Genomic DNA, 26,608 nt, shown 5'->3' with positions numbered 1-26,608 from the left:
ACAAATCCCAGCATTTTAATTTATAAAACTGCAATTTCTAGACACCGGTATAAGATAAAGAAGTGATATTTACATAAAAAATAATAATATGACGTTAACATTTCCATGCTATCTCAGAATCTTTTTATTCTTAAAAAAAATAACCAACAAACCTTTCTCTATCGTAATAAAAAGAAATCACCTCATAATCTATTAAAAGAATTTAGAAAGCACGATAATATTGCATGGCCACCCAAAATTTCCTTACCAAAAAAATAGTCCGTCAAATATAATCCCACTTTGACTCGGAACGTGTTTAAGAAATATAATGGAACGTGAGTTAAAAAAGTTAATGGATTGTAGGTTCTACTTTTATATATTAGTTTTATAATAAAATGTGAATATGAATGAGTTAGTCGAATATGTGGTCCACTACTAAAATGGTAAAAAGTGAAATGAGATAAACTTTGAGGGACAGACGAAAATGGAAAAATGGAACAAACTTTCAGGAACGGAGATAGTATTATAAATACACATTCACAAAACTGAAAACACTGATTTTATATCCCCATTTCTATAAGGAGAAAAAACCATGGCATCATACATCATGCCCATCGCCGTATTGTTTCTTTCCCTATGTTTCGCCGCCGCCGCCGAGTCCATCGCAGAATCCCCCTTCCCCGCCTCCGTCGACTCCATCGCGGAGCCCCCCTTCGCCGCCTTCGACTCACCTGCCCCTGCTCCCGCCTACGACGAGATGCTGATGACGGCCGACAACCTAGAGGGCTACGAAGATATCCCCGAGCCCATCCTCGATCCCTTCTTCCCTGTCACCGCTGAGTCCATCGCCGAGCCCCCTTTCCCAGCCTCTGACTCTCCAGCCCCGGCTCCAGCCTACGACGAGACCGCCGAAGCCCCAGCAAGCAACAATATCATCGACAAGGGGGCGATGGACAGCCACTACCTGACAGCGCACTTGAGCGCAGCCGCAAACAAGGTGGAGCAGTTCGTGGCGACGGAGGTGGATGGGAAGCTCAAGGACCCGGCGACGGTGGCCTCCGCGAGGGATTGCCTGGAGCTCTGCAAGGAGGTGTACGAGAGCGCGGCAGATTCTATGAAGAAGGCGGTGAAGAGCATCTCCACCGGCGACTTCATCAAGGCCAACTTCGACGTCAGCGCTTTCAGCACCGACATCGACACCTGCAACAGCGAATGCTCCATCGCAGGATTTGAGACATTCGAAAAGTGGGCCCAGGACGTCGCCAGCGACTGCCTCGATAGGATCCTCCAACACAGTAATCGAGTTTGAGATCATCAAATTTGATTACGAGATGATGGATTTTTCATTATTCGTCAATGTTTCTTCTCCAATATGGAATAATGGAATTCATTCATCACAAAAAAATCAAAATAAAATTTAAAAAAAAACTAATATGGAATTCATTCATTATATTTATGGAACCAAGTTTCTGGATACAAGTTTATCTCCATGTAGTGTAATCTTCCAGCAACCTGCTTCGAGCATAAAAACAGAAAACTTTTTGGGCACAACTGCAAATTAAAACATCACTCAAACAATTTTGAATCTAACAAAAGAACAAGACCAGCCATTTTCAGTTGATGGGAGAAAATTATTACCTTTGAATTTGTTATCCACTGTAACAATTCCAAATGTTTCTTTGGTTTCTCGAACCATGATGCCTTGTAACCCAACGTAAGCAGCAGTTTTACACTGAACAACTACACATACCGATAATTAAAGTCACACTTCAAGCATAGTCAGACTTTCACCAGGAAGTTTATTTTAGATTTTACAAAAGTTGAGAAATGAGTGAAGTTTCCAAACCTAAAACAATTGCACCATGTAGGTCGGCATTAAGGAAGCATTGAGCCAACTGTTCTTTCCTGCAAGAGCATTCAAGATTACAGGATTACATACATTACGAGAAAAGGCAATACTAAAGATGAAAATAGCATAAAAACTAACCCGGAAAATTTAAGAAGCTTCTGCACATTGGCTTTCCACTTCTCATGCATAGGCTTAAACATGTCAAAGCTGAAAAGTCAGAAAAAACAATTGAGGTATTACAAGAGAAGTATCTGACAATGATCACATGATCTCAGACTCAGACTACTAGAAAAGCAACGTCTGATTCCTATCACAATCAACGAAAGGTTGGAACTATTGCAAGAAATGTACATGGAAAATCTATCGATCCAAGGAGTAGTTACAACTTACACAAGCATCCCTTGAAGAAGAAGAAACAAACAATAACATGATATATACTCAATAAAGATAAAAGCCAAAAATTCTAAACACCAACCACCTTCCTCAAACTTCAATCACTGAATCGTGTCCGAAAGGCAAGGGGATTTCTTGAATTTATAGGGACTATACCATTCTAGTGAACTACCCGGCAGACTGGACATTCTTGGGGAGTATTTGTAAAGGTACACACTACACAAGTAGCGATCCCAATTTTTGTGGACTATCACAGCAATGCCAAAATTCAAGTTGCTCCCTTGGTGGCAGACCACTTTTTCAAAACAATAACCAGAAACTCCATGATTTTACTTAATTGCTCCAAATAAAAGAACATGCCGCACATTTGAATACTAGCTAAGTATGAAAAAAACACTGGTGTTGATCTATTAAGACTGCATGAGCAAAACAAAACTGAATAGTGAACTTACTTGTGGAACTCTTTTAGCAAATCAAATGTTCCAATACCCTTATGTTGCTTTAGGGACATATGCTTTTTAGAGCGTTTTGAGCCATGTTTTAATGCTCTCATATGACCAGAACTTGAACTGCCATTTTTCTGGACAAAATTATCAAGAAGTATTGTATTCTCGATTTTTATATTTTTGGATCCCTGCATGTATTTCTTAGCTGAATCACCATGTTGGAAAAGCTCATGTAAAATCCCATTAACTGTGGCTTTACCATCAGAAACCTGCACAATAGAGCAAATAGAAAAAGCCACAATTAACTTGATTTTCTAGAGAAAGCAAGTCAAATGACAACACAGATACTCAGATGGACTACGTGAGACTTACTTGTACACAATTTCGTAGCAAGTTTTCATGAACAGAGTGAGAAAGATTGAAGTAGGCAGGCTCATTTGATTCTGTATCTGTAAAATAGGGGGGTTACTATTAAGAGTTCTCTATCAAAGTCAAATCCAAACAGCTACTGTATAGTAGAGCAATACCTTCTTTAAAAGTACGACCTGGAAAAGAAAATTTTCCTGCATAGCATCCAAGAAGGCACATGAGATTAGACAACAGAAACATGCTAAAGTCTCTAAAACATAAAATGGCATTACATTTAAAGATTTTGCAAATTTGAAACTATTAGTTTCACAAAAAATAACACTCAAGTTTTAAGAGTCTTTGGCCACCACAACATAAAAGCTTAGACTCTAATGACATTAAAGAACGATTAAAATCCAAATTGGATATGCATACATACTTTATCCAAAAATGGAAAAAGATAATGAAGCTGCAATCAGTTACTATATTTTAATAATGTGTTCTAAGCTTTTATTCTAATAAAAAGATTAGACTGTAATCATGATTAAAGATAAACCTTTTTTAGGTGACGATTTAGAGAGGGGCTTAACGGCCGGTGAATCTACATTCACAGATTCAACAGATACAGAAACCGGTTTCTTATCTTCAGCTGGCCTTTTCTTGCTCTTCTGTTGCTGGGTCTGAACCTCCGACTTCGCTTGAGCAAATCGTCGCTCTAGAGCTTCCATGGTACGTCTCCTCTGGTCTTCCATACTAGTTAAACTGTCGGAAACATACATTATAACATGAATCTAGTGGGAGCACACAGTAATAAAGAACAAAATAGTCTATTTTTTTTGTACACATTAGTAACTGAATGAACAATAGATAGTGATGCAGAATTCATATGCAACAACGACACAAGCATTGAGTTACAACGACAACACAATTAGAAAATTGCGCAACATTGCAATAATGAGAAAGCACCAACTCTAAAAACTCTAATCTTAATGTGCAAAATTTGTGTTCTATCTGGTATGCAAGCTCAATCATCAATATACAGCAGAAACCAATCCACAGATACAAAATTGAGAAAAAAAAAAGCACAGAATATTAAATTACAGAAATGAAATCATCGAAGTGTTCGAGGCCAGACCTCATGGTTGCAGATTAGAGGTTGAGCGGATGTAGCATAAGATCAACAGCAGATTAGCGCTGTGTGATTTTATTAAAAGGTAGAGATTTGGGGCTGCTTCCTATCAATTAGGGTTATGCGTTCTATCTGCAAGACTTAAAATGCAGTAGGAAAATACCTCCAACAGTACTACTGCAAAACGAATCTAATTATAGGTTTTTGATGAAAAAATACCTATCTTTAGTATACCAAAACACTTTTTAGATTTTAATTTATTGTATTCAAGTCCAATCATTTTATATTTATCAAATGAACAAGAAGAAAAGGAATGGAAAAAACTTACAGTACTTTCAGTAAAACACACGCAGACGGTAGGTTGGAGAAGAAGATAACAAATAAAAACCTATATTAATGTTATTTAATTGTTGATTAGTGGGCTGGCCCATTTCTTTTACACGTCTGGCCCATTTCTTTTACACGTTTTTTCATAAGAGTAAACTTCAAAAACAATTCTCGGACTATGGATTTATCTCGTCTATAATCTCTAAACTTTAAAAATATCACCAGACAATCCTAGACTAAGAAATTATTTCAAAAAAATGGTCTTTTTAAATTTTTTTGGCGAAAATACCTTTTGAGAGTTTTTTAGAATTTGGGATTTTTATCTTTTCAATATTTTTACGTTTAAGAGTTTGTCTCATTTTGTCACATTCTATTTCTCTCTCCCTATCGCCCCTCTTTCTCTTTAAAATCTCTCTCTCGTCTCTCTTTCTCTTTAGGGTGTCCACTATAGGGCCGGCGCGCCGGCCGCCCCCATTCCGATACCGTCTCGTCGGCCTATAGTGGAGGGAGCGTTCGCCCTGGGGCGGATGATTTTTGTTGGGGCAGACGGCACTCTGGCGAGTTATGTGCGAGGGCGCGTCGACTGCCCCCATTAATTTTTTTATTATTATTATTTTCAAAAATTCTACTATAAATACCACTCCACCACCACCCATTTTACACCATTTTCAAACAATCTCCATTCATTCACTCTCAACACTTTTACTCTCTAAAAATACAAGGGTGGAGACGACGAAACACCCGGCACTGACGAATCGGGATATGGCGGCTATCCTTCCCAGCCGTCGGGTTGGAGTCAAACTCCCCCTCCGTGGGGATCGAGTCCAACTCATCCTCCATCTCAGCCGTGGAGGTCGAGTCCCACGCCCCAACCTTTTCAGAGGAATTTGAGTCGGTCGGCGTTTGGAGATTACAGACCCAACCTCGACGCGGTTAACCATCTGCAGCCGGAGACCCCTTTCCAATCCAGCCAATCTCCTTTCACCGATGCAGATCGAGACGCACTGGAGACTATGATGGGTCTGCTCAGTCCGGGAACAATACAATTTTTATTTGTATTGTTTTTAAATGTTCGTTGTATAATTTACCGTTTCCAATACAACGAATATTCGGTCCCAATTACTTCGTTTTCTAATTATTCACATTCTGATAATTTTAATTGATTTAATATAGATGAAATAAAATAAAATGATAAGTGGCTAAAATTTTTGGGGTTATTGGAAGTGCTCACCTTATAGTTGCGGATAATTTTTTTTGTGGGTGCCGACAAATAATTTGGGTCTGTGAAAAATATGCAATGTTACGTTTAGGCCACCCGCAACGCGTCCCGCGTGTGGCTCGTATCTCGTCCCACCGAGACGAGATGGCGGCGAGACGCGTTGCAGCGTCCCGTCTCGTCCCGGTCTCACCGAGACGCCTTTGCACAAGTTTCCTACTTTTAGCTACTTAATGTAACATTTTTATTTTTGTATTGAATTAGTTTTATATATAACATATTAATTTATTTTTCAATATTTATTTGCTGAAATGAAGAAGTTGGTTAAAATAAAGATTCTTATATTAATGAAGGTGTCCTATAAAAACATTTCACATTTCTCATTTGTTGTGAGAGAAGTCCAAATTCTTAATATAAAATTATCTCTCTCCTAATTCTCTCACTCTCTCTCCATGATGCATATATATATATATATATAGAGGAAAATGATCAATACAAAACTTGATCTCAATACAAAATCCAGACCAAATCCTGACCATGAGATTTGACAATCCAATGGTCAATAATTAAACAAAAACACGGAGGGTCATTGTAGAGCAGTTTTAGGTCATATTATAAACTTTGGATTTGAGGTCATGCTAAGACCATTTCATGTCATCCTTACTATAATGACGTAAAAATAAGCTTACAATGACCTAAAAATGACTTTTGTATGCTTGGTTCTGCATTTTTGTATTAAGAATGCTTTTGCATGGATCAAAACCCTATAGATATATATATATATATATATGTATATATATGGATGTATTCATTTCCTTTTTGTATCTTTTGTTCTTTATTCTTTTTAATCTCAGCCACACGATTTTGTCATCCGACGGTTAGAGACCTTAGATCCTTTATTCTTCTTAATATGGGCCGTTAGATCTCATTCATCAACGGTCCAGATGATCTGCATTATTACACTATAATGGTGCATTATTAGTCGGTGTGCATTATTCAACTGAAAATCTGTATTATTACACTATAATGGTGCATTATTAGTCGGTGTGCATTATTCAACTGAAAATCTGCATTATTAAATGACACGTGGCACCAATCTAACCGTCGGATGACAAAATCGTGGGACTGAGATTAAAAAGAACAAAGAACAAAAGATACAAAAAGGAAATGAATACATCTCACGTGTGTATATATATATATATATATATATATATATATATATATATATATATATATATATATATAGGACTATGATCAATACCAAACCAATCTTAAACCTTAAACGCCGAACAACGTCATTATATGACAACCTGAAGTTCATTATAATGAACTAATAACAAACTTATAATGAACTTCAGATCTTTATATTATGCTTGATGATGTTATTGTTTTTATATCTTTGAATTCCCTATAATGAACTACAAATAAAATTGTAATGAACTCCGCGTTGTTTTATAATGATGTGTTTGGTGTTTAGCGTTTAAAATTAGTTTGGTATATAAAACAACTCTCTCTCTCTCTCTCTCTCTCTCTATATATATATATATATATATATATGGATGTATTCATTTAGGTTGGAATTTTTGGGCCTAATTGAGAACTAAGATACATTTTCAGCCACTCATTCTCAATTTTCGCGCGATGACAACTACAGAGACATTATGTCAACTACGATGTCAACATCAAACGTTATTTATGTCAACTATTATGTCAACAGAGACATATCATGTAGTTGACATTATATGTGTGTAGCTTACCACCTCAATCGACGCAATCGAGAAACCCTTGCTCCTCCCCGGCGAGAAATTCTCCCCAACCGTAAGTTGCTCAATCGAATCGAATTTCTCCTTCATCCCCCTCACAATCCCCAAAATCTCACCCTTCCCTGCCTCCTCCTCCTCCTCCTCCTCCTCCTTCAGTTTCATCACTGTCAGCCGCAGCGACGACCCTGGAGGGACCGCCACCGGACCGTAGAAGCCGTCGGCCACCCAATTGACGGCAATTGACGTCGTCAACGACTGGCTTGACGTAATTTTTGACGACGCTGACGTGAGCGGGGTCATCGATGTAGGACGCCAGATCCGATTTGGACCTGTAGCGGGAGTGGAGGAGGTGAGTGAAGGTGAGGGAGGCAGATCGGCAGCGGGCGACAGGGCCGGCGGAGATGTGGAGGCGACGGTGGCGGAGGAGGGGAGGGAGCGGAGAGGGGGCTTGCCGAGGCAGAGATCAGCCATTTCATAATTAAAACATGAAATTATATTCTATCATTTTATAATTAATAAATATAAAAGTATTTTTCATGTGGCAAATTCTGAACCACTCATTTAATAAAAATGAGTGGCTAATAATGCATCTCAATTCGCAGGCTAAAAAATCTCAATTGATCACAACCCTATCTATATATATACATCCCTCCTTGTCCACACTATAGATATACGCATGTACCAACCAAATTATTTAATACTCCATAATTTAATTAATAAGTCTTATTATGTTATTTACTATAATTTAATTTAATTAAAGTTATTGGAAAATTGTTATGGGGTTGTGTGTAATTTAAATAAAATATATAGATATGATTGAAAAGTATAAAAAGTAAGTGAGTGGAGAATATTTTTTTTTGTTTGAGTTTAGTGTAAATGGTTGGAGTAAAATTAATATTTAGTGTGATATTTACACTAAAATGAGTTTTAGTTTAGTGTAACGAGTGGAGATGGTTAAATAACTCGATCGATATCATAAGCATTCAATTGATATTATTTTCTCTATAGAATTAATTACCTAATTCAGTTTTTATTAATAATACAAAAAATATTCATATTTTCCTATTTTAATATGTCCACCAAAATTATGCCATAATCAACTAATAGAAGTAATATTTTGTAATGAGATAAATCTTAGTTTACCCTAACTTCAACGAATTTTTATACCTTTCTCATTCGTATTTAAAAATATGTTACAATTTTGTTTGTGTTAACTTTATACTATATGTTTTTATATAAATATTTTTATAAAATTAAAAGTTAAACATTGCACTTACCATTTTAGACATAAATTTTCAATTTATTATTTTTAACCATCATAATGTAAATAATAGGAGTATTTATTTATACTATTAAATTAAAAAGTGGAATATTTTGTTTCCCGGTAAAAAGAGTTGAATACAGTCTTAGAGATTTTGTCTCATCTTGGGAAGAATCACTTCGTAAGGCCATCCGCATCGCGTCTCGATGTTGTCTCTATCTCGTCTCGGAGAGACGAGACTGCATCGAGACAGCGATGCGGGCTCCGTCTCGTCCCCAGCCCGTCCATATGCCGTCCCCTATCTCGCCGCGAAGAGGCGCCCCGCGAGACAGCTCGCCACGCGCGTTGGCCATGTGGCGAGCTGTGGTTCATCCGTGACGCCCACTCGCCGGCCCGCGAGTGGGCGTCGCTTATTTCCGTTGAAAATGTAATTTTTTTTGTTTTTTTATAAAATTCAGAAAAAAATTCCAAAATTATACTAGCCGTTTATAGCCGTTTTTTACAAATTTTTTATTTTTTGTATTTTTTAAGCCCCCAATCACTTCTATAAATATCAAATCATTCCCACAAATTAATCCACCAAAAAAAAAACTCTCTATTCTCACTCAAACACTCTCAAAGACTCTACATTCTTCATCTCAAAACATTATTCTTCTCCCAAATTTAATTCATTCATGGATCCATTTGAGCAAATGCGTCGAATAATGGAAGAATCGCTAGAAGAAGATCGACGTAGGGAGGAGGAGGAGGCCGCGCCGCCTCAAAGGCGATCCCGGATTTACATCCATCGTAACCGGGAGGAAGCCGCCGTAAGGTTGGTACGCGATTACTTCTGTGAGAACCCGGTATGGGGAGAGACCTACCTCCGTCGCCGTTTCCGCATGCGGAAACGACTATTTATGCATATCGCAAATACATTGGCAGCCCGGGAAGAGTACTTCCAAGAAGGGTTCGACGCCGTTGGCCGTCCCAGTCACACGACGCTCCAGAAATGTACCGTAGCAATCCGTCAGCTTGCTACTGGACAAACGACGGATGTGTTTGACGAATACCTACACATTGGGGAAAGCACTGGGAGAATGTGTTTGATGAACTTCTGCAAAGGCGTCCGGGCAGCCTTCACCGACAAAATTTTCCGGAAGCCTAGCACCGCAGATTGTCAGTTTCTGCTCCGACTTCACGAAAAAGTGCACGGATTCCCCGGGATGCTTGGCAGCGTCGATTGCATGCATTAGCAATGGAAGAATTGCCCTGTGGCGTGGAGGGGGTCATACACGAGCGGCCACAAAGGCACCCACCCATCGTTATACTCGAGGCCATTGCCGACTACCGGCTATGGATTTGACATGCGTATTTCGGGGTCCCCGGATCGAACAACGACGTCAACGTGCTCAACTAATCCGACCTCTTTTTTGAATGGTGAAGCGCCGACCTTCAACTTCATCGCTAACAACCGCCAGTATATAATGAGGTACTATCTTGCCGACGACATCTTTCCGAAGTGGCCAACCTTCGTGAAGACGTTCAACAGGCCGATGAACGAATAACAAGCTCCTTTTGCGCAGAAGCAAGAGGCTGCTCGCAAGGATGTGGAGAGAGCGTTCGGGGTTCTCCAAGCTCGATTCAACATCATCAAAGCCCCGACTCGTACGTGGTTTATGGAGAATATGATCAACATCATGTATACGTGCATAATCTTGCACAACATGATTGTCGCCGACGAAGGACCTGAGGAGGGAAATTGGTTCGACTCTGAAACCCCGGGAAGCTCGACCGCAAGTAGTCCGCCTCGCAGTGGAGTGCATCCGTTTTTGCAAGAGCGGCTGTCTGTTCGGGCAAAGACACGTGATTCTACCGCCCACACCCAACTCCAGGAGGATCTAATGGAGCATATTTAGGCAAAATTTGGTAATCAGTAGACGCACATGATCGTCATTAGACAACTCTTTCTTATGCTTCTTTGAGTTATGAGATTTTGAATTTAGAGAGAGTGAGCGAAAGAAATTAAATTATATATTTTTAATTTTGTTTAGGATTTCAATTATGTGTTTTTTTTTAATTTTTTTAGAATTTTAAGTTGTAATTTTATTTTATTTAATAAAGTGTGTTTTTATTAATTGAATTTGTTGAAAATAAAAATAAAAAATGAAATTGAAAGAATAGTTAAGAGCTGAGATGATTAAGAGACGGTTAAGAGATGGAGGGGCGCAGGTGCTGCTTTTTAGTTAAGAGATGAGATGAAAAGTATAGTGTGGCCATGAACAGTGAAGAGATGAGAGACGGATAAGAGAGATAAGACCATCCACAACGCGTCCCGCCCCGGTCTCGCGTCTCGTCCCGGAGGGACGGGTTCGCCGCGGGACGCGTTGCAGCGCCCATCCCGTCCCCAGCCCGAGCCCGTCTCGTCCCGTAGCCCGTACCCTCGAGACGCGGGACGCGCTGTCCCGCCACGCGCCTGGGACACGTGGCGCTCGTCCCTTGCGTGCGTGTCGCCCACTCGCTGCCCCGCGAGTGGGCGACGTCACTGATGACGCAATAATTCGTTTTTTTTAAATCGAATTTTTAATTTTTTTTATACAAACGGTAATATTACCGTTTGATTTATATTTTTGTTTTTTTATTATTTTTTATTTTTTTTACTCTATAAATAATCTTATTTCATACTCATTTCAAACACACATCTATTCCTCTCAAATCCTCTCTATCACTCCAATTTCCATCTTCAATCACCTAAAATAAATGGATCCTTTTGAGCAAATGCGTCAATTAATGGAACAATTACTCGAAGAAGATCGATGACGGGAGGCGGAGGAAGCCGCGCCACCCCCACGACGCTCCCGGAAGTACATCAATCGGAACCGGGAAGAAGCCGCCGCACGGTTAGTATGCGACTATTTCTGCGATAACCCGATTTGGGGAGATACCTACTTCCGTCGCCGTTTCCGCATGCGGAAACCGCTATTTCTCCACATAGCGAATACTTTGGCGGCCAGGGAAGAGTTCTTCCGAGAAGGGTTCGACGCGGTCGGCCGTCCCAGCCACACGACGCTGCAGAAATGTACTGCAGCCATCCGACAGCTTGCGACTGGACAAACGGCCGACATATTCGACGAATACCTGCACATCGGAGACACCACTGGGCGCATGTGCTTGCTCAACTTCTGCAGAGACGTCCGGGCAGCCTTCAGTGACGAATTTCTCCGGAGGCCAACCACGGAGGATTGTCAGTTCCTCCTCAACCTGCACGAACAAGTGCACGGATTCCCCGGGATGCTTGGCAGTGTCGATTGCATGCACTGGCAATGGAAGAATTGCCCGGTGGCTTGGAGGGGGTCCTACACGAGCGGCCACAAAGGCACCCACCCAACCGTTGTACTCGAGGCCGTTGCCGACTACCGGCTTTGGATCTGGCACGCGTACTTCGAGGTTCCTGGCTGCGAACCCAAAGCAGACTCTTTTTGCGCAGAAGCAGGAGGCTGCGCGCAAGGATGTGGAGAGAGCGTTCGGGGTCATCAAAGCCCCGGCTCATTCGTGGTTCATGGAGAGCATGGTCGACATCATGTATACGTGCATAATCTTGCACAACATGATTGTCCGAGACGAAGGACCCGATGCGGGAAATTGGTTCGACCCCGAATCCCCCGGAAGCTCAACCGCAAGTAGTCCGCCGCGAAGTGGAGCGCATCCGTCTATATAAGAACGGTTGGCTATTCGGGCAAGGACACGCGACTCTAGCGCCCACACCCAACTCCAAGAGGATCTAATTGAGCACATTTGGGAAAACTTTGGCGGAGCAGATTAAATTATGTCATTTTTATTTTTTGGGAATTTTAATTATGTCTTCGTTTTTTTTAATTTTAAGTTGTAATGTTGTTTTAATTTTAATAAAGTGTGTTTGTTTAAATTGAATTGGGTTGAAAAAAAATTATAAATGAAATTGAATGAATAGTAATTAAGGGACTGTATATAGACGGTTAAGGGACGGAGCGTTGCAAGTTCCGTCCCTTAGTTAAGGGATGGATGAAAAAAGGAGAGTGAGGCCCTCAAATAGTGCTCAAATAGTAGTTAAGAGACGGTTTAAGAGACGGTTCATTGACAGTTCAACTCCTACCTTCGCCATTAATTTCCCTCCAAATACTTCCAAACCAGTTCCCCATTAAAGCTTGAATCCGTAGGCTGCCTCTACCCAGTCTAAACCAACCTAACTCAATCACCATAATACCTCAAACTGCCAAGCTATCTTTAACACTTAAATTCTGTGACTTGGAATAAGCTCTTGCAAGAATCACTTTCTTGAAATCTCCGGATTTTGATTGTTTCTTGAATAATAATTTTCAAAATGAGCATCCTCAGTTCTGGGGTTTCTTTCCGTCGCTCAATTTTCAGTAAGCCTGAGCCTGTGAGCAGCCGAAACCCCAGAAACCAAAATCGCAGGATTCTCTGTTTAAACCATTTGAATTCCTTGAATTCGAGTAGTGATGGTTTGGAATTTGGGGTCAGCAGAGGCAAGGATGAGAAAAGGAGCAGTCTTTTTAGGTTGAAATCGGCTGTTGATGTTGGGGAAGTGGTAGAGACTTCTGGGACAAGTGGGAGGGATAGCTGCTCCTATGATGCAATTGTTATAGGTTCCGGGATTGGGGGGCTGGTGGCGGCGACACAGCTGGCGGTGAAAGGGGCAAAAGTTTTGGTCTTGGAGAAGTATGTGATTCCTGGAGGAAGCTCTGGGTTTTATGAGAGGGATGGCTTTAAATTCGATGTTGGATCATCGGTCATGTTTGGTTTCAGCGATAAGGTTAGCTTGTTTTTCGCATTTGGCTTCATTTATTGGGGGAATTAGAAGAATGTAGTAACTTGCATAGAATGCCCAATGATTGAGAACTAGGAAATTTGAACATGCTGTTGTATAGATGTGATCAATGGTCATTACTCTTTAAACTCAATTGCACCATTGTATTTGCAGGGAAATTTGAATTTGATCACACAAGCATTAGCAGCCGTGGGAGCTAGGCTAGAAGTGATACCTGATCCCACCACTGTTCATTTTCATTTGCCTAATGGCCTCTCTGTCCAAGTACATAGAGAATATAACAAGTTTATTTCTGAACTTATCAGTAAATTCCCCCATGAGAAAGAGGGGATTCTCAAATTCTACGGTGTCTGCTGGCAGGTTTGTTTCTGATTGAAGTGATTGTTTGCTTCTTTAGGCTGTTCACAATGTCTGAATTAACCTTTCATTCTCTTGGATATATGATTAGGTCTATAATGCACTGAACTCATTGGAGTTGAAGTCACTGGAGGAGCCAATCTACCTTTTCGGGCAATTTTTTAAGAAGCCTGTTGAATGCTTGACTCTAGGTGATTGGTGTTTTCTGCCAATTTATATCCACTTTTTTCCTTTTCTGTCTCGTGATTCTTGTAATCTGTTCTGCTTGGTTTGTCTTATCTGTCTTTGGAGGTCTTTAGCCCATGATATAAGTGAAGAACCAACAAAGTAATGGGTTTAGGCTATTAATATTCTGATTTTATACATTTTATATTTGAATTACTTTGCTCTAAACTGCAAAATACGCATGCTTCTTTTATGCTGATGGGTGCTTTCACTATTCATCTCAGCCTACTATCTTCCCCAAAATGCTGGTGACATTGCTAGAAAGTATATTAAAGATCCTGAGTTGTTGTCCTTTATTGATGCTGAGGTGAACTTACCTAGTATGTTATGAATAAACTAACCTTTTGGATTAAATATATTTAATCTGTGTCATCAATTTTCTTGATTTTCAGTGTTTCATTGTGAGTACGGTTAATGGTAAGCGGACACCTATGATCAATGCAAGCATGGTAATCTATTTTATTTATTCTTGCTCCATCTAGATTTCAATTTTAATGGGGATTAATCTTTTTTCAGAAAGTTCCTTACTTAATCCCCTTATTTCCCCTACTTTCATTTCACGCCCTGTGTTCTGAAATTCCTCTCTTCTAGGTTGTATGTGATAGACATTTTGGTGGGATCAACTATCCTGTCGGAGGAGTTGGAGAAATTGCAAAGTCATTAGCAAAGGGTTTGACTAAAAAGGGGAGCGAGATACTTTATAGGGCAAATGCAACCAGCATTATCATAGAAGACGGAAAAGCTGTAAGTTTACCTGCAACTGCCATCCACTTTGTATTTCATGCTCTGTTTCCCTGAGATCATTAACGAATAAAAGATACGGTTCACTTGTCCCATTTTATAGGTGGGGGTGAATCTATCAGATGGAAGGCAGTTTTATGCTAAAACCATAATTTCCAATGCCACTAGATGGGATACCTTCGGTGAGTTTTTCCAAAACTCAGTTTACACTAACGTGAATTGCTTGCGTTATCTTCTTTATCATTGTGAGTTTTGAAACTGTTGACACAATTAATGTAGGCAAGCTCTTGAAAAAAGAAAATCTACCCAAGGAAGAAAAAAAGTTTCAGGAGGCATATGTTAAAGCGCCATCTTTTCTCTCTATTCATGTGGGGGTTAAAGCTGATGTTTTACCACCAGATACCGATTGCCACCATTTCATCCTAGAGGTATGGTGTGGTTTCGTATCATATAAATATGTGGCTTATGAATTAGTTCATTGTATATTGTTTAATTTGGTTTACCTTACAAATATTAGGATGACTGGAAAAATCTGGAAATCCCTTATGGAAGTATATTTCTGAGCATTCCAACAGTCCTTGATAAATCACTGGCTCCAGAAGGAAACCACATTCTTCACATTTTCACGACTTCTTCTGTTGAGGACTGGGAGGTTGCTTTACATCTCTTATTCTATTAAAAGCATTAGCTTTTCTTACTACCAATTTTCGTTTTGAACTTTTCAAGAGTTTAATTCAAATTTCCATCTTTCTACAGGGTCTGCCGCGCAAAGATTATGAGGAAAAGAAGGAACGTGTGGCCGGGGAGATAATTAACAGGCTCGAGAAGAAACTATTCCCTGGACTAAAGTCATCTATAGTTTTTAAGGAGGTACAGAAACTTACTCCACAACATTGGTTTCGGAGTTGATGCTTATTGTAACTTCTAGATTTATATATCACTCCAGTGATGAAATCCTGAAAGTTAAAATAATTTCACTGTACATAACTACTTTAATAAATAGTTTAAGAGTTGCCTGACGAGAGGAAGGAGAAAATAATTATATTGTGATTGCATCTTCACTGGGCAACCAGCGACCTTGTAATTTTAACAAAATATTATGATTTCTTGTCCATGTCAATTCAAGGCACAAATTGTATTATGTCAGTGATGCTTCTGAATATGGCAGGTGGGGACACCAAAGACACACCGGCGATATTTGGCCCGTGATAGTGGCACTTACGGTCCAATGCCTCAAAATGTTCCAAAGGGCTTACTGGGCATGCCCTTCAACACAACGGTATGTTAACCAAAGATTAACTGTTGCTGTCATAATCAATCATCGAAGTTGACTTTTTTTATAAGTTCTTATCTCTGCAACTTATCTACTTCATTTCTGATGGAGTTTGCAGGCTATTGATGGTTTGTATTGTGTGGGAGATAGTTGCTTTCCTGGGCAAGGTGTCATAGCTGTAGCTTTTTCAGGAGTTATGTGTGCACATCGAGTGGCAGCTGATTTGGGTCAGTTTTCTAAATTGTTTCTCATAACTTAATACAATATCCTCAAACAACCTATTATTTGTCTAGATTTTCATAAAGGTAGATCAACTGTAATTGTTTCGTGTTCTTGAACTCCTTTTCCACTTCAATGCAGGATTCGAGAAGAAAAACCCTGTGCTTGATGCCGCTCTCCTTCAGCTACTCGGTTGGTTCAGGACTTTAGCATGAGAAGCCAGCAAAAATGTCGAGACTCAATAGGAAAGCATACCAAATCAACAGTCTTAAAAGAGCATTAAGATGCCATCAAATGCTGTTAGCTACCTTTTCCTTATGTCGATAGAGTGGTGAAGTAACCATATTGAGGTACTTTTGCCTTGAGTTTGTTTTGGTAATACTATTGAGGAGTTTACTTTTGAGATAGATGCTGTAAATCATGTACTGCAGTTTCATACCAAATTAATATTACATTGTAGATTGACGAGATTGACATACACATACTTCGACCAACCCCAGATGAGGAATATTTTCATTTTCATCTTGGGTGTTCGTTGGGAATGTCACAAGTTTCCAAACATTAGTACAATACATACAATCATCTTGAGGAAAAATACTATTCCCTATTGTTCGTTTCGATACAACCTGAAAACCAAACATAGCCTAGAAAAGAGGGTGAAAAACTTTCATGGCATTGCTTGAACTTGTCAGAATTTGCTGGAAACATGTCTTTCAGTGAATCCTGCAGAAGTATCTTCAGAGAAATCCATGCAATGATGTTTAAATTAATCTCAGCAGAATGGTGATTGTGCGACCTCTCTTCGAGGCAAGAGTTTCAATACAGTCTTGTGGCCAGATGATTTGTTAGCTAGCAAAAGCTTTGAAAACAAAACACTGCACTGTCACAAGGCCTTTAATAATATGGCTTTGTGTACAACTAAGCTCCTGGCTGGAGCTTCATTCTTCGCAACGATAGGTAAGCTAGTAGCCTATAGCCTATCACCATTGCTAGCAGTGCTCCAACTTCCTTGCAACCGTTGTCTATTCTGACCCCATTGATTGTGTCACTTATGTGCTCGTACTGTACTTTCAGGAGAAGTTTGTAGGTATGGTAATTGAAGGAGAGATAGCGAAGCCATGATATGAACACTGGAACATTCTGCAAAAAGATTAAACTTTATGTTAAAGTGTACATTTATTTCCTACTTAATCCCTATTAATTGTTGAGTAAAGTAATTCACTTCATAATTTATGTGGTTACCTTCACAAAGTATCCTCCAGCCAACATGAAGGTCATTACTGTGACTGAGGCCAGCGTTGTTGCCCTCTTTAAATCCATCAGTGTGGCACCAATGGCTAGCCCGAGCCCCTGCCATCATTTTTACTCTTATGATACTGATTCATGTAATGTATCCGAATTGCCAAAAAAATCTCTTAGATGGAGAAAGGGCATACCTGAGCTGCTATAATGCAGAGAAAAACTGTCACTACAGTGAGGAAAAAGGAACAAGCATTCATTCGTAACCCTGCCAAGAAATACACCACCACGAGGAAAAGTATTGGCAATATTAGGTCGAGTGGAAGGTCGCTTGTAGTTCTTGCCACAAAATATGCACTCAGTCTGTACATGTCAGCTGCTCGTTCCTTGCTCAGCATGGCTCGCTCTTGGGGAAATGTGAAAATGGCTGTGAAAACTGGGAAAAATCCCCAGAACACAGCAATGAAGAACAGTAACCCTGCCTGCAAATGTTTTTTCATTTAGATTAATTTTTTATTCATTATCTTGTTGATGAGCATACCATATTAATTCACTTCATTTTGACTAGAAATATTATGCTACCAGTTTTTATTTGAAACTCCTCTCTCTATAGCATATTAATTTATTTTGCAGAATAAACAATGTAACCTTGATGTGGATATAGGCTGTTACAGAATTTAGTTACTGACACAGTTTTGCTTACACAACTCATTATTTCTATTATTGTTCCATTTTGGGAATTATGAATGAGCTTAGGTTTAGAAGATGAAAGGATGTTTAGTTACCTGATCTTGCAGTTCTTTGGGGTTATTGCTGCCGGATTGCCACCATAGCAATCCCAAAATAGCCGCGGTTGCAAGAACCTGAGTTACCCTCAACCAGCTAAAGTAATCGTGCCTCCGTTCTTTTAGTCCTCTGCAGAATAGTATGGAGTACTGTTCAAACCAGCTTGCTCCCCATTCTCTCTTTGCAGAACATAGTTTGGTCTTAATCTCGTCATCAACAGGTGTTGGGTTTTTAAGTTTCTTCTTCTCACTTTCATCAACCCGTGCCTCATAGGCCTCCACAAGATACTGCTGATGCATGGTAACATGAGGAAAGCAATAATGTTTGTTCATTGTGAAACATTATGGACATATAGTTTACTGGTTGAACTGTGATATCTATAGTTTCTTAATTTCTTTGGTGACTGAATGAATATCTTTTACCTCATGCACAACTGCTGGAGCTGGTTTTCCGCTCTTTGTTTCTGTTGTGGAGTCCCCGATTTGCACTCTATCCTCCAATTCCGAGGGGACAGAAATGTCTGTTATGTTCCCATTTGCGAGGTCGAGCATGAACTCTGCAGGGTTCATTGCAATTAAAGGGGAGCAGCCTATGGATGAGAAGTAAACCATTGCTTCCGACACCTTGCCAAAGTAAAGCAGACTCCCTTTGCCAAGAAGAATCAACTTGTCGAACTTATGGAAGAGTCTGCTCGATGGCTGGTGAATCGTGGTCACCACTGTTTTCCCAGCCTGTCATACCGGGTACAAGGTAGGTGGTGTTATAATATTTTGAAAGTTACTGTAATAGTTTCAAATTCATGTTGATGTTAATTGCTTGGAACAGAATCATGGCTGTCTAATATTACCTCGGCTATATCGTGCAATGTGTCCACAATCCTCAAAGCAGTCGTAGAATCGAGGCCTGAGGTGGGTTCATCCAGGAACAAGAGGGATGGGTTGATAATTATCTCGTTTCCAATGCACACACGCTTCCTTTCTCCACCTGAGACTCCCCGAACGAAAGAGCCGCCTATCATAGTGTCTTGACAGCTGGTTGTGACATACATTGCTGAAAGGGTCAGTCAATTTCACAAGATCTGCACATAACTGACAAAACTACCTCCCTAGTTACCTCTCTAGCCCCAGCTCATATATAACATCCGATGCTCTTTTATCTTTTTCTTCTTTCGTCAAACTCTTTGGAAGCCTCAACCGAGCTGCATAAGTCAGCGTCTCCCGCACCGTAAGATGAGGAAACAGAACATCGTCTTGAGTCACAAACCCTATCCTGTGAGATTTGCAATGTCATCTTGAATGTCCTTGAATCTCTCCGGAGGGACAAAGCAGATCATTACCTGCACTTTAGGGACTTGGAATATGGTTGATCATTGTACGTGATCGAGCCACCATGGGCAGGCTCTCTCACTCTCCCTCCCAGTAGACTCAGCAACGAAGTCTTTCCACTTCCGGACGGCCCCATCAGAGCCAGAACTTCCCCCGGAGCAACAGAGCCGTTGATCCCATACAAAATATCCTTCTCCACTGTCGACGTCATGCCTTTTAAAATCACCTTGTAAGTTACATCTGTGAACTGCACATATTTAGGAGACAAGAATATGATGTGTATGTTAAGGCCGTTGCAAGAAAATGAGGCTCATCATCATATGTATTCTATTTCTGGCCCAAGATCATATGTGATGCATGATTTCTTGACGATTGCATTTGTTACATTTGTTTCTAGAAATAGAATGTAGGAAAGTCTTGTACAAAAATGCCATGGGAAATGAGATTCTGTACAAGACTGAACCTGAGATGACATAATAGCAATAATGATTTGAGTTTGCATTGATCTCTAGCTAGATAAACACCTCCATGCCTTTAATATCCCTGTCCAAATAGATGGTATCACACATCAATCTGTGGCTCCTTCTAGAAAGTACAGGGCTGTGACCAATTGCGTTTCTACACGTGTATGCCATCTCGAAAGAAGAGGTTTATTGAATATTTATGAGTGTGTATGTTACCTTGAGGTAGATTGGCATCGTGGGTTCTGATTGGAGTCTCTTCTTTAGCCTTCCTGCCTCAAGATTTTCAGCTGCAGCCATTTTACCAAACCATATGATTTATCATTTGCCATAGAATGCATGCTTTTGCTCGATTGGGGATTGTGTTTGATTCTTAGATCTTTTTATTTACAGAGAATATCTGTACTGTTTGAATATCCTTAAAAGACGACATTTTTCCATAATTTAATGAACGGAAAGTAAAATCAGTTGTAATTGTAATAATGAATATATTAAGCTTAACAGGGCTTACTAAAATGTAAAATGATTTTCTAGTACAAATATTCCAAACAGCATAGCCCGAAATTATTTTTAAACTGGTAGCAAAATAGATTTGCTTGGTGGCAGTATTATTGTTACTGTTATTACTCTTTAGAGTTGTTTTTCTCGGAAATGTGTTTTAGGAAGGACTCAAAAATGGTATTTTTACAATAGTGATAGATCTTAGTGCATGAATTTTAGTTTCTCGTCCTCAACTTTATATATAAAAGAAATTTAAGAAAAAAACGTCAGAATTTATTTTTTACTAGAAAGCAACTATTCTATAAAGTCTTTTCTTTTTTGTTTCCTTATTTTTGGTACCAAAAACTATATTGTATATTCTATTTATTTTGAAAAATAAAATTGTAAAAACAGAAATCATAAATAGAATGCCACTGGTTATTTAGTTTCAAAAGGAATTTTTAACGGTTTCGGCTAAAAACTGTCGATAGCTGGTTTTCCATTTTTTTACTTATTTTTTTTGTAGTTTTGGACAAAATTAGTGATTAACATCTCGTAAATTAGTGATTAACAGCTCGTTACATTTGAAGATACACTAAATCTCATTTTGGTGTAGATTTTTTTTACTAAAACTATAAATCCAAATTTATTTTTACGTTTTCCTACGAAACAATACCAAAATAATGTAAAATTTGATTTTATGTAATTGGTTGGATTAAAATTACTTTTGACATGATAAACACTTAGAATAGATTTGAATTTAGTATAAATGATTGGAGATGGGTAGATGAAAAATATATTTTAATTTAATCATGAATCACTAGTCATAAATGTACTTAGTACTACACAAATAGAAGATGAAATGTACGAATGTCCTTGGCAAAGCAAAGGGACCCCATTATATCGCCAAACTACTCTGGACCTTACAATTGTAGAGAGATAAATAGGATAAGCTACAATTATTTGATTTGGTGGAGAATTATGTGTCCCGCACCCAAATCTCAATTACCTAATTTTCTTGAATTTCATAATCAAAATCTGAGCTTCTTCCAAAATAATTGTCACACACACTCATTGACTAGGACTGCTGGTCTACTATAGTCTATATATCACCTTTTGTCAAACGAACATTAATCCCATCATCGTCTTTCATGACTTATTTGCAGAAAGTGATATAAATTTGAAGATAAAAAGTCATTTAGAATAATCGAAACTGCCGAAATTTGGTGTGGGGTGACGGAATAAAAAATTTCATTTTCATGCAAGTTCTTGTTACTCTAAAAAAAATAAAATTTAACGTGATCAAGTGCTTTGGCTAGATTCACGATTCATGCATGTGTTTTCATCTACTTTGGAATATGGTACCATATAATTTTTGCTCTTTTTCATTGTTAATTTTGTCAAAATTATCCAAAAATCATCTATAGTCCTTACTAAATTCACATAGATGAAGATCAATTGTCAAAGGTTGGAGAATCAGGAAGAACTGAAATTGGAGAAAAAATAAAGATTTTTTAGTTTTAAAATATACTCCCCTATTCCATTAGTAGTGAATCAAATTCCTTTTCTAGTCGTCTCATTATAATCGAGCTATTTCTCTTTTCAGGCAAAATCTAATACTCCTATGCAATCTTCTCTTTTACCTAAGTCTATCTTTCTTTATTCTCTTAATACTTATCTCCTTTATCCCGACTTCACTTAATTCACTAAATATTTATTCTTTAATTCTATGCCAAAAGAAACGCATAAACACTCATGAGCCGTATGATTAGTATTAATGGTATTGGCTTGATTTTTTTTGTACGATATAGTATTATTTTTAATATACATATACGTATTTGACTATAGGAAAATAGCCTCAATAAACCCCGAACAATATATTTTTCTACATACGCGCTTTATAAACATGCATGCATATGTATCTAGAGAGAGAATATCACATGAAGAGGTCTTGCTTTTAGTCTTCAACTACCCTTTTCAGTTTTCACAATCTATATGAAAATAAGTAATTGAAAACAAGCGTCTAATTTCGGTTGCATATCACAGAAATATTCATCCATTTAATTTCATCTACAAAAATAAAAATTAAATGTAATTGTTCCGTAAAATTGCAATGTATGAGTGAGAGAGGAGAGGACTGACCGATCTCGTCGTCGCTAAACGGCTTCGAATCGGCGAAATCGTCGGCGGGGACGGTGAAGCTGGCGAATCCGCTAAACGAGAAGCCGAGGCTAGCGCTGGACGCGCGGCTCAGGGCGGCGCCGCCGCTCAAATCGTCGACGTCGAATTTCAGCTGAGCGCTCCTCGACTTCCGAATGTGCGTGTTCCTCCCCGGCGACGCCGCCGTCAGCCGCCGGCTCGATATCCGCGATAAATTACTGCTGCTGTCCGCCGCCGCGTCGCCGGAAGACGCCGGAGACTTCATCGCCCCCAGCGCCGCCGCGATCGTCTCCACCAGCTGGTCCGATTTCGTCCGGAGGAGACTCGTCGTCGAATTCGCTGTCTTCTCCATTTTCTGCAAATTGATTAAATTCGAATACACTGATTCATCATTTTTTGCTACAGAATCAACAAATTGAACTTACGATTTGCATTTTTTTTGCTACAGAATTAACAGATTGAACTTACAATTGCAAATGTAGAGAGAGAAGTTGTTGAAGTTTTATCATAAATGTGAAGGGTTTATGCAATATATAGGGCGATAATGAAATGTGGGAAGAGTGGTTAAGTTGCATGTGAGCCCCTAAACTTTGTGATAATTGAATTTCTACCTTTTGTTGAAAATTACGGGACATAAATGCAAAAGATAGGATAAAGAGGATGATCTGTGCTTCTCACGCAATTGCATATCTCTTTTTAATTCATATTTAAAATTAAGAAAATGTTAATAAGCTTTCGAATTTAACTTGCTTGCGTTGAAATGACAAATTCTAGTAATCTCATGAATAAAATTTTAGTAGATTTTTTCGTGGACTAGTTACGGTTTTATCATCTAAATTCTAAACGTATTGAGATATTTACATTCAAGCCACTACTGTCTTTCCTAATTAATTTTAGAATAAAGTGTTACCAATATTTGATTGATTTCTTTCCACCTATCAAATTTGACTTGTGTTTGATTGGTTCAGATATGCATGTTTTAGTCAAGTGATGCGCCAATTTAATGGGAGTCGTACAAATATGCACACAGCTCATTCAATGCTCATCTCAAGATATTAAGAAACATTATAGAAGAACAATTTGTAAATCATTTTGTCAGTAGAAATAAGTAAATGTGTCATTATATTTCAATCATTATGAATTCTTTTAGTTAGATATCATTTCGGTAGAAATAATTAATAAAGTGGGTCTAACTGTGTTTAATTTCATGTTTACTTATATACTAGTTAACTATTGAGCCTTTCTTCATAATATCAATGTTTCAAAAGTGAAATTTGTTAGTGAATCAGTAAAGCTAGCTATTCATTCATGATTCAATCAATCCGACCTAGCTATTGATTCATGATTCAATCAATCCGACCACATGTCGAACTGAGATAATGTAGTTATACCACTACAAAAAAAACGCCAGTTAGCTCAAGGTGACAGATAAAATGACTAAAACCGCCAGTCACTAATTAGGGACGGAAAAATCCGTCACTAATACTAACTATTTATGTTTTATTGGGTGGATTAGTAACTTTAGTGACGGATAAATTCGTCACTAAGGTTTTGTGGTGACAATTTTTTTAATGACGGATCTGCCAATACTCATTCTGCCACTAATCATGGTAAGTGCCTAAATTTCACTAATTAGTGACGGATACGAGTTTTTTGTAGTGTACAAAGAACATTAAAATTAATTAGCGATAAAAAGAGACAATGTAGAACACAAATAACATTAAATACCAACTAAGTCTATAAATTTACCAATTAATTCAGATATCTAATAAATAAACAAAAGCTTTTACCGAAACATTTTAAACATGACAACAAAATGAAAGTTATAAACCAAAACCATGATATTCAATAATAATCTCTTTCACCCTCATTTCCTAGTTAAAGGCTAATGTAACTCAAGTCATCTAAAGCTATGCATGCATGTGCTAGCTAGGTTCATTTCAAAAAAACTTACATACAAAGAATTAAATAAAATAAAAACATAGTTCAATTGTTGGTTGGATTTTAGTCGAATTAGTTGGTTTCAGGTTCATATCGGTTCAACTGATCAACCCTTTCATGTTAGACTGAATAACACATCGATTCACGATCCAGCAGACCGATTTGATCCGATCCAATTTTTAATACAGTGTGGTGCGACCCAATTATGCACTTTTGTTACTTATTCCATACCACATGTCCTCTTTGGTCTATGAAATTACTTGATACATTAACTCAATGGTAGTCTCTAGAGCTTCACTAAATAAGGGTATATGACAAACTTGGTTTCACTTAAAAAACTCAGTGGCATACATATCTTCATCCAGTCTATTTTGTGGAATAAAGACAAGCCTCATCAAGATGGAGTAGAGTTAGGATAAAGTTGTCTCTATAATTCAAACTTTTGGCATTAATGTTGTTTAACCTTATTAGGTACGTAGTTGTTAATGAAATCATGATTGAATGGCCATCGTTTCATCTTAGCTTGCCTCTTTGCTAGGGCATGCAAATTTCTAAATCGTGTACCACCTTTTCCTTTTCAGATATGGAATTTGTCACTCAATCCCAATTATATATATACATGGTATATTTTTTTGTTTTGTGCTTATTTTGTAGTAGGTGTTTGGGTTTGATTTTATCCATTTAATTTTTAGCATTTTCTTCTTCGTCATGGTCTCATCATAGTTGTAGTCATCATTTTTTTTCCCTTCTGATTATCTCTTCTAGTTTTATATTATTGCGATACTCGTTACCTTGAGTTCAAGCTAATTATTAGCCATGTTTAATAAAATTTGAGAAAAGTAGGTTGTTCTTAACTAAGGAAAAATAAGGATAACTACATGGTGTATATCAAAGACTATAGGTGGAAAAAATATCAAAATACTACCAAAAAAATACTCAAAATATCAAACTTTTATTATATCGTAATTTTCGATGCATTATGCTATTTTATCGAATGATTTTGATATGATAACAGTATAAATATTTATATATCACGGTATACTGAAAAAACAATACTCATTTATGGATAAAATGCATAACTTTTGGAAAAATTCTATGAGCTATTAATACATCATTATAATTCGATTTACTGGGATTTGTATCTGTAATCTGCATGCACATTTTTTATTGTTCTTCGAAACACTTAATTAGTTTTTTGGATTTTTGTATTTTTTTTTCAATTTTTGCAATTGCAACACAAAGGTTTTAGTACAAATTTTCTTTGTGAGAATTTCATTTACTAGAATGAATGCATGATAATTTCACCTATCAAATAATTGGTACGTACATATTAATACAGTTCATTATAATGCCATCATCATCATCATCATGTGATTCAAAGTGTGGAAGAAGTGTGGAATGTATCAACTTGTTAATAGTGCTGATCACTTGTCAGTGGCCAATCAATACTATCGATATATAATTATATATATAGTGGCCTAATAATGTCAGAGACCTTCAACTCACCTCTCAATTCAAATTTCAAAACACTAAAAATAAACCCTAAATCTATCATAACACTCAGCTCTATCTCCCTCTATGTCTTTTGTCAGACGCAATCAATTCAAAGACAAACATTTAGACCAGATTTGTCTCACAACACTCACTTAAATTATCATAGAATTTCATTTTTTGTAAGTAATAAGAATGACTAGTGTCACGTAAAATCAATGATCAAGAAAAAAAAAGCAAATTGCCAAATAAATCCTGATAGAAATGTCAAATTTTGGTTCGGCCCATATTTTTCAAAATCTGGAAATTAAATCATGAAAAATGAAACTACGCAATTATCTCACCCAGCCTAATTTTCGGAGAAATATGTGATGATGTATGTAGCAACAGAT

At 38.1% G+C, this 26,608-nt stretch overlaps 4 protein-coding genes and 1 pseudogene across 7 annotated transcripts; 2 read left to right on the top strand and 3 right to left on the bottom strand.

Annotated features, from left to right (window-relative positions):
* The first annotated feature begins 571 nt into the window (after positions 1 to 571).
* LOC121786943 lies at positions 572 to 1,288 on the top strand. The gene has a single exon (XM_042185535.1). It carries the CDS (start codon positions 572 to 574, stop codon positions 1,286 to 1,288), a length of 717 nt encoding a protein of 238 aa, XP_042041469.1.
* A 107-nt stretch (positions 1,289 to 1,395) lies between these two features.
* On the bottom strand, positions 1,396 to 4,466 carry LOC121787821. Of its 2 annotated transcripts, none has more exons than XM_042186663.1 (9): positions 4,151 to 4,466; positions 3,572 to 3,777; positions 3,195 to 3,230; positions 3,040 to 3,116; positions 2,674 to 2,936; positions 1,967 to 2,035; positions 1,826 to 1,884; positions 1,618 to 1,719; positions 1,396 to 1,530 (listed from the first exon to the last, which is right to left on the bottom strand). In XM_042186663.1, the coding sequence occupies exons 1-9, from the start codon at positions 4,153 to 4,155 to the stop codon at positions 1,433 to 1,435; spliced, it is 915 nt and encodes a 304-aa protein (XP_042042597.1). In that variant the 5' UTR covers positions 4,156 to 4,466; the 3' UTR covers positions 1,396 to 1,432. The 2 variants fall into 2 exon arrangements, with proteins under 2 accessions (XP_042042597.1, XP_042042598.1); XM_042186664.1 differs by having other exon boundaries at positions 1,396 to 1,491.
* Positions 4,467 to 7,314: 2,848 nt separating this feature from the next.
* On the bottom strand, positions 7,315 to 12,868 carry LOC121786942 (annotated as a pseudogene).
* LOC121787074 (prolycopene isomerase, chloroplastic-like) lies at positions 12,824 to 16,807 on the top strand. Its single transcript, XM_042185692.1, has 13 exons — positions 12,824 to 13,503; positions 13,672 to 13,878; positions 13,967 to 14,066; positions 14,325 to 14,407; positions 14,493 to 14,549; positions 14,692 to 14,844; positions 14,945 to 15,023; positions 15,121 to 15,269; positions 15,359 to 15,493; positions 15,598 to 15,711; positions 16,010 to 16,120; positions 16,233 to 16,341; positions 16,475 to 16,807. Exons 1-13 carry the CDS (start codon positions 13,051 to 13,053, stop codon positions 16,546 to 16,548), a joined length of 1,824 nt encoding a protein of 607 aa, XP_042041626.1. The 5' UTR covers positions 12,824 to 13,050; the 3' UTR covers positions 16,549 to 16,807.
* Positions 16,808 to 17,088: 281 nt separating this feature from the next.
* Positions 17,089 to 23,343, bottom strand: LOC121787073 (ABC transporter G family member 22-like). Of its 3 annotated transcripts, none has more exons than XM_042185689.1 (11): positions 23,253 to 23,343; positions 22,767 to 23,139; positions 20,364 to 20,434; positions 19,695 to 19,930; positions 19,472 to 19,627; positions 19,206 to 19,389; positions 18,781 to 19,089; positions 18,358 to 18,648; positions 17,770 to 18,054; positions 17,576 to 17,683; positions 17,089 to 17,473 (listed from the first exon to the last, which is right to left on the bottom strand). In XM_042185689.1, the coding sequence occupies exons 2-11, from the start codon at positions 23,134 to 23,136 to the stop codon at positions 17,252 to 17,254; spliced, it is 2,232 nt and encodes a 743-aa protein (XP_042041623.1). In that variant the 5' UTR covers positions 23,137 to 23,139; positions 23,253 to 23,343; the 3' UTR covers positions 17,089 to 17,251. The 3 variants fall into 3 exon arrangements, with proteins under 3 accessions (XP_042041623.1, XP_042041624.1, XP_042041625.1); XM_042185690.1 differs by having other exon boundaries at positions 18,358 to 18,645; XM_042185691.1 differs by lacking the exons at positions 20,364 to 20,434; positions 22,767 to 23,139; positions 23,253 to 23,343 and adding an exon at positions 20,147 to 20,228.
* Between the last annotated feature and the right edge of the window lie 3,265 nt (positions 23,344 to 26,608).

The sequence above is a fragment of the Salvia splendens genome, chromosome 22, assembly GCF_004379255.2.
Source record: "Salvia splendens isolate huo1 chromosome 22, SspV2, whole genome shotgun sequence".
Taxonomy (NCBI): domain Eukaryota; kingdom Viridiplantae; phylum Streptophyta; class Magnoliopsida; order Lamiales; family Lamiaceae; genus Salvia; species Salvia splendens.
The sequence above is the reverse complement of the archived record's forward strand: the minus strand, read 5'-3'. Positions and strand labels throughout refer to the sequence as shown.